This window comes from Elephantulus edwardii, unplaced genomic scaffold (assembly GCF_000299155.1).
Source record: "Elephantulus edwardii isolate Elephantulus edwardi_28Jun2011 unplaced genomic scaffold, EleEdw1.0 scaffold00218, whole genome shotgun sequence".
Lineage (NCBI taxonomy): Eukaryota > Metazoa > Chordata > Mammalia > Macroscelidea > Macroscelididae > Elephantulus > Elephantulus edwardii.
Window position 1 is genome coordinate 370,403 of NW_006399968.1, and position 7,957 is coordinate 378,359.

Consider the following 7,957-nt stretch of genomic DNA (forward strand, 5'->3'; position numbering starts at 1 on the left):
AATCTTGCTTGCATGTGAAATCAATGATATTGTTCTATGGTTTCCACACTCTGTTGGGTCACCCTTCTTTGGAATGGGAACAAATATAGATCTCTTTCAGTCAGGTGGCCAAGGGTTTGGTCTCCAGATTCCTTGGCACAACTTGGTGAGCACATCCAGGGCAGCATCTGTTAGCTGAAATACGTCAATTGAGATACCATCTATTCCTGGGGCATTATTTTTTGCTATTTCATTCAAAGCAGCTTGAACTTCTTACTTCATCACTATAGGCTCTTGCTCATAGGAAAGGTGATAATGAACATCTTTGCCTACTTCCTATTTTCAAAGATAATGCCTTTATTCTCTCTCTATTGAGATAGATGTTGGCTCTTGTTTTTGCATATTTACTTTTCAGTATGTTGAGGAAATTCCCCTCTATTTCTATTTTGTTGAATGAAATACCTCAGTCATAAAAGGACAAATAATGAATAGCACCACTGTTATAAAGAAGGACTGACATGGAGGGTTGGGAGGAGAATAGGAAAAGAATGGACAGTTAATGAATACTCCATTGAAACACATGAAGGAAAGAACGATTTATAAGGAAAGCATCAGGCATTGTATGTGTGACAACAGTACAGAATAAGAGGTACGTTGGAAAGTGGATGAAGGAATGGGGAGGGGAGTAAACAACTGTGCAACAATAAATGAATATTAAAAAAAATAAAGACAGTGAACTGGGGAGGGGGAAAGAATGAGGAGGGAGGACAATGAGCAACAACGAATGAATGAAAATTCAACTTTTCTGTTAACTTTCATTAAAATCACAATTAAAATAAAATATTTTATTATTGATCTGAACACCAAGGGTAGCCAAATGTCTCGGCCCCCAATGGACAGTCCTGTGGGCTGCCTTCTCTTGAATCTCTCAAACTTGGGTCTAGCTAAAAACCTCTGCCCCAAGAGACGAATCTGAACAGCCACAATGCCAGGTAGATAATGACTTTCAAAGGCCTGAGAAAAGAACCTTTAATTTCTATATCCTTCAATATCATGACAATTTCTGCCAGCAGACGCAGAGACGCTTTCTTTTATTTTTCTGTCCCAGCCCTCCGCTTCCCTCACCCAGCGTCTCCTCTGGACCACTCCACAGATTCCTACCAAGTTGAATCCTTTTGTCCTTTGTTTACTCCACTTCTTTCAACTTTGACCAATCCATACTAGGCTCCTCCCATTTCTACCACCGCCATAAGGTTCTTCCCAAAACTGAGTGACTTTATCCTCCTTCTACTCCACTGCCTTCTGCTTTGACCAATCCAAACTCAGCCCCTCCCAGACTCAGCCTGGAAATGGAGACAAAACATTTTCATTCTGTTTTTCTCTCTCGCTTCTCATCCTGCTCAGATTTCTAGTTCAAAGAAAGTTTTCTGCAATTAAAATACCACTCTCTTCCCTTTTTCAACCCTGACCTGCAAATAAAACATCACCTCCCAGCAGCACCCCAGAAAAAAACACAAAGGCAAATCTACCAAGTCCCTGCTCCCTCTCTCTCTCGCCTCACACCTGCTTGTCTTCTCAAACAGCCCTGTTAGCTCAAGCAGCCCCTCCTCTGTCTTGCTCGGGGAAGTTGTCAAGGCAGAGGATATTATCAAAGTAAAGAGTGTGTTCTCAATGTCACCCAGAAGCATGCAGACCAAGTGAATGTAACAGATGCCAGTTGACCCCCCAAGCTGCCCCCCAGCAAGAGCCTGCATTGAACATACCAAATTAATACAGTGGCAGGAAGAGACAGTGGAGCTACTCATGACTATATAATTCAGTGTCTGTTAACCAGTCTACATGCCATTTCCCATAAGACAGTCCATTTTAACAAACTCTGGGAAATTACCCAAGCTAGAAATGAGAACCTAGCTGCTTTCCTTAACCATATCACTAAAGCCCTGACTCAGTATACCTGCCTAGATCCTACCTTCCCAGTAGGAGCCAAAGTCCTAAGTACTCATTTTATCACCCAATCAGCCTCTGACATCAAGAAGAAACTAAAAAAGATTGATGACAGTGCCGAAACACCCATTCAAGACCTGGTAAACATGGTCTTTAAAGTTTGAATGTCTGAGAGGAACAGACAGAATCCAATAAAAACACTCATGACAGAAAGCGAATCTGCAAGTCCAAGCCCTGATAAATGACTTGCAGCAGCGGTCAAAAGTTAGAAAACACCTGCTTATACAAACAGCCAGTTACCTCCTGGTTCATGCTTTAAGTATGGCAAAGAGGGCCACTGGGCTAACCACTGCCCTAACTCTCACCCTCCGACACACCCTTGCTCTATCTGTGGGACACTGGGCCATTAGAAGGCCAACTACCCTTCAGCACCCAGCCATGGTATTGTGGCCCCTTCACCGAAACCAGTCCCCATCTTGGCTAATCTCTTAGATCTAGCCACTGTAGATTGAAGATGCCCAAGTTTGAAGACCCTATCACCCTTGTTGAGCTTACAATAACCCTTCACATAGCAGGTAAGCTAGTTTCCTTTCTAGTTGACATGGGGGCTACCTTTCCAATACTCTCTTCCTTCTCGGGTCCTGTTTTTACTTCCAAGGTCTCAGTAATGGGGATTGATGGCCTTCCCTCCAAACCTCTTACCACTGAACCTTTCTTCATTACCCTCGACAAACAAATACTCACCCATTTCTTTCTAATTATCCTTACATGCCCAATTCTGAAGCTAGGCAGGGACCTCCTGTCTAAACTTGGAGCTGTGTTTCACTAGGAGTCAAGCCAAACTGATCAGCCTTTAGCTCTACCCCTCTTAGCACTCCTTCCCTTGAGCCCCTTTCTATACTACCTTTATCATAAGACATTGTCAACCCCGTTGTATGGGATCTTTCCATCCCATCTGTAGCCTCTCACTACCAACCTGTTCTTGTTAAGTCTGAAGAAACCCTCCTCTTTTCCTGTTAGACCCCAATTCCCTATCTCTCTACAACACCACAGAAATTTAAAACCCATTATTATTAGCCTACTTTCCAATAAGCTTCTTATCCCCTAGTGTTCTCTTGCAATAAGTTAATGATATTTTATTGTGTAGACCCTCATATCAACTTTCACAAACTCATACTGCTCAACTTCTTAACTTCTTGGCCTCCAAGAGATACAAAGTATCCCCTCCAAGGCCCAATTGTCTCAACCCACAGTCAATTACCTTGGTTTTCAATTGACCCCCACCACTAGAAGTTTAACGGTCAAGTGGCGTCAAGTCATTGAAAGACTCTAGCTACCCCAAACTGCTGATCAAATCCTCTTTTCTCAACCTTATTTGTTTCCTTAGACACTGGATTCCCAATTTTTCTTTACTTGTAAAGTCCCTTTATGACGCCCCATTCATCATCCTTTCTGAGCCCCTTCAAACTAATGTATGGCCAACCATTTCTGCTGAACCATATCCTATACACTGAACCCCCATTTTTAGCATCATACCATATCTCTTTCTCCTTAAATAATTACTCTGGAAACACGCAGACAGCTACATACACAGATCCTCGTCTGAAAGTCTAGACCAAACCACTGAAGTTGCTCCAGGAGATGCCATTCTCATCAGGCAGTATGTGCCCAAGCCTCTCCAAGCATGCTAAGACAGACCTTGTACTGTCATCTTAACTACCCTGTACCCTGTACAGTCATCTTAACTAACCCAACAGCACCACCTTTCTCAAGTCAAACATGCTCCACTCACTAAGCAAGTTTCCCACTCCTCTCAGTTGGTGGGTCCCACTACACTCAGTTCACTCAGCACCCATGCCCTAGAGAAAACTTCTACACAGCCATCTACTCCAACCACACACCTCATTGACTCATCAGACAGCCTTTGACAAGGATTCCAGGCAGCAATCACCATTTCAGTGTCAACTAAGGCAGTTTCATCCTTCAGACGACCCTTTGCCTGCTTCCTATATGACCAAGTCCACTCATACTGTCAACAGTAGCCAGAGACATATAGAAGTTGTCCATATTGGTCACACAATATTCATGATGTTGATAATATCCAAGTTTTTTATTGAACAAGAAACTTCTACCTTCTTATCTCACACCCCTAAAATGCCAGGTGGCAGGCTGAAGTTAAAGGAAAACTATACCTTACTGGATATAGTTCCTTGCCTTCTAGCACAATACACATAAGCAGAGAATATGTTCTAGATGCTAACACCCTAGTACAGATCTCTGATAACATTCTCCAAGCTGAGCAGACAATGATAGAACAACTCTCTAAAAGGTTACAAACTATGCAGCCCCAAACCTGAGTCCAAATTATCCAGAGCACTTTATTATTTCTTAACCAAAGTCAGATGGTGACCAACCATTCTCATTGTTTCCTGTGTGCCTCTTTACAATCACCTTTGCTAGCAGAAGTACTAATCAATTTCTCTAGACCACACTCCACCAAAACACCTTAAGCTATTTCATCAGGCCAAATTAAGAGCTTCACCATTTTGGGACAAATTGTACTCTGGTAATCAGAGCCTAATAAGCAGACTAAGCCCTCTGGAATCTCCTACATAACTTCCTTGTTTATACCCTCTGCAAAGGAATATGGGAACTACACGCAATGTTAGCGTAAACAAGCACACTGTAGCTAAACCAAGACAACACTTCTAGTGTAATGAGACTTTCTACAGAATTCCACCACAAAAAGGCCCTGTTTCTCTGTAACAGTTGAACCCCAGCTCACCTTGTATAGTGAATCTGAATTAACCTGGCTCCTCTCTGCTCTCTGAATTAAGAGACTGGCATTTCTCCCAATCATGGTTTGATTCAGTCTAGCCTCCTTCCGACATCAGCTGACACTGCTGGCATCAGTCGCTATTCTAAGTTAAAAAACTTGAGATCTCCTGACTGCCAAGAAAGGGGGCACCTGTCTATTCCTAAAAGAGGGATGTTGTTACTATATAAATGAATCAGGACTAGTAAAACGACAAGCCTTCTCCTAAATTGGCTCAAAAATCCATTTCTAACCTAAGTTTTTCCTTTTAATCATAAGCATATTGGTATCAATTGCTCCATATTTCTTTATTCACAGGATAAAGGAGATGACCAACTTAATTCTCCCTGCCACTGATCCCAGACCAACTCGCTCTGGTCTCTGAGCCCCCAGATCTTCGCCCCTGTTTGACAGGAAGTAGCTAAAATAGAGATACTGTTGCCCTGTTTTATCACTACAGAGGCTGGGATGTTAGGTCCAGCCAGGGGGACCAGGGGAGAGAATGAAGAATTCAAAGAATACACACATTGACAAGAAAAGTAAATGGCCCTGACCATCTGGCCAAACTAATGATGAACTATAAATCATAACAGAATGTCCCTCCCTAAGCACCCTGTTATAAAAACCCTCCCCAATAAGCCCAAAGCATGACTTCCTCAGACTGCATTTTCAGAATGAGGAAACTTGCCTGGGACACCCCTCCCCCCAATAAAGCTGCTTTTAAGCTTTCTCTCTTGTTCTCTCTGATTTCTTTCTTAAGTCTGCTAACCTAACAATTGTTTACCTCAAAGTTTTCAAGAAGGGCAGGGAAAATGGGGACAGGAATAATTTGCAGACCATCTCAAGCAGCTGGTTTTCTCTGACATACAGAGTAGGTAGGAATCAACTGATTAAAATGTTATATACTCCAGTAGTCTCTACAGTAAGTCACTGCAATCTTATTAAAGTACTTAAACAAAATAAAAGCTAATATGTATTTGGATGAGGTATGAATGAGCAGCAAATACTTTTTTTTTCCTATTAAAAAAGGGTCCCTTATGGTCTGGTGGTTAAAATGCTTGATTGTGAACATCAGATCAACAATTTTAATTTACCAGCTGCCATGTGGGAGAAAGACAAGGTAATCTGCTTCTGTGAAGATGTAGAGCCTTAGAAATGCTATGCAACTGTTTCAGTCTGTCTTATAAAATTGCTAAGAGTCAGACTTGACTCAATGTTTATAGAAATGACAAAAGCACAAAAATATCACATAGTATATTTTAAATAAAATATAATTTTGCCAACAAATAGTAAGATCCATATTAAATATTTTTCTAAACAAATTATCACTAAAAAATATAAAACTTACTTGGTTCTAGTTTCTTCAGATCCTCCAGTTTAAACTCTTTTTGTGACTGTGTGGACTAAATTTAAAACACACACATATTAAATATTTTTATTACAGATTTGACAGTATTTACCTATAAATATCCTATGTTTTTAATAGCAAGAAGCAAACACTTGGAAAATAGCCAGAATAAAAGAATCTATTTAATTTTTCAAAATGAAAAATCACAAAGTGTCTTTGATACTCTTGGAAACATGTAGGCTAAAATAAACAAACAAAAGCTTTCAGTTATATATTTCATTTCCACAGTTTGCAAAATATCAACTAAATCTGAGAAGTATTAGTTTAACTGATGAATTCCATTCTTATAAAATTCTTCTCAGATAATAGTTTTGTAAGGCATGTCAAATACTCAGAATAATTTCCTTTTCTTTTACTGCGAAAAGGGAAAATTCACACCAGGTTACCTGTAAAGTGGCACTTCGTAATTCCAAGCATGTTGCAATTTTGCCTATGGTTTTCTGTAGGAAAAGAAGTAAATCATAACTATCATAACTATTAGTTGTCAAATGTCTTCAAGTTGTTTTATTTCTAAGAGATCTACAATTCTTTTAAATAAGTTAAAGTTATTGTATTTTTCCTAGCATCTTGCAGGTAAAAGATTAACAAGAAGTAAAAGTAAAGAGAGGAAGTAAAAGCATATTTTCTCCAAAATTAACTTTCCTTGACTAGATATAAATCAAGTTTGGTTTGCCAATATGTTCAGATATGATAAAGGGACTTTTGGAACCCTTTAAAAGATGTTCCTTCCCTTTTTCTCCATGTTATTGCTGCTGTTGGAAATCATAGCTGATCTTCCAGCAAGTTTCAGAGGCAGTAAATTGTAAGGCTAATGCAGAGCATATAGTGTATTCAAAAGCATGCCTTTGGGCTGGAAGAGCAACTCCTTACCATTAGGTCATCAGCGCTCCCTTAAAAAGGTTTATCTTGAAGATAACATTCTTTTAAAAACTATCAACTGACAATGTTCCTGTTATTATGTTTTGTCAAGAAGGAACAGACTCATAACTGACCCACCAGTGGGCTTTCAAGGGCTGTACATTAAATGTAATGAGTCTGTCCAACTTTTTCCCTGAGGACATAACCCTCTTGCATTTGGATTGATTAAGCCATCAGACTTGAACTTAATTAAGATTCTTAAAAATTATAATGACTGAAAGTTAACACAATGCTAGAAGTTAATTATGGCTTATGCTTAATCTTGATTTATTCAGTTAAAAATACTTAAAATATTAAGCAAACTCACTATTTATGGTATAAATGGTGGCAAATGTAAAAGATCACTTTTATATACTACAAAAACCATAAAGCAGATACAAATTATAGGGAATAGTCCTTGCCATTAATAAGGTGATATTTTTTTCATATAAGAAAAGCAGAGAACTCATTCCACTACGATATGTCCTAAAGAAACAGATGGTTGTTGTTGTTATGTGCCCTCGAGTCGCTTGTGAATCATAGCGACCCATGTACAACAGCCCTAAACTCTGCTCTATCACAGGATAGACTGTGCCCATCACACTGCCTCTGACACTCCCATCCCGATTATCCCAGTCACTGAATCAACGCACCTCACAGAGGGCCTTCCCCTCCTGCGCTATTCCTCCACCCTCCCAAGCATGATATCCTTCTCCAAGGACCGGGTCTCTCCTCACATGTCCAAAGTATCTTAGACAGAGCCTCAGAATTCTTGCCTCCAAGGAGCCACCTGGTTTAACCCTTTCCAGGACAAATCTGTTTGTTTTCCTAGCACTCCATGGTATTCTCCATACTCTTCTCCAGCACCACAGCTCAAAGGCATCAATTCTTCTATCCTCCTTGGTCATTGTCCA

At 40.1% G+C, this 7,957-nt stretch overlaps 1 protein-coding gene across 1 annotated transcript in view; it reads right to left on the minus strand.

Moving 5' to 3' along the window:
* Nucleotides 1-7,957, minus strand: part of AIDA (axin interactor, dorsalization associated) — a 117,566-nt gene that overhangs the window by 46,274 nt on the left and 63,335 nt on the right. The window contains exons 3-4 of the mRNA XM_006898033.1: nt 6,533-6,586; nt 6,087-6,141 (exon numbers count right to left, since the gene is read on the minus strand). Of these exons, the coding sequence (XP_006898095.1) occupies nt 6,087-6,141; nt 6,533-6,586 (109 nt within the window). The remainder of the gene's footprint in view (nt 1-6,086; nt 6,142-6,532; nt 6,587-7,957) is intronic.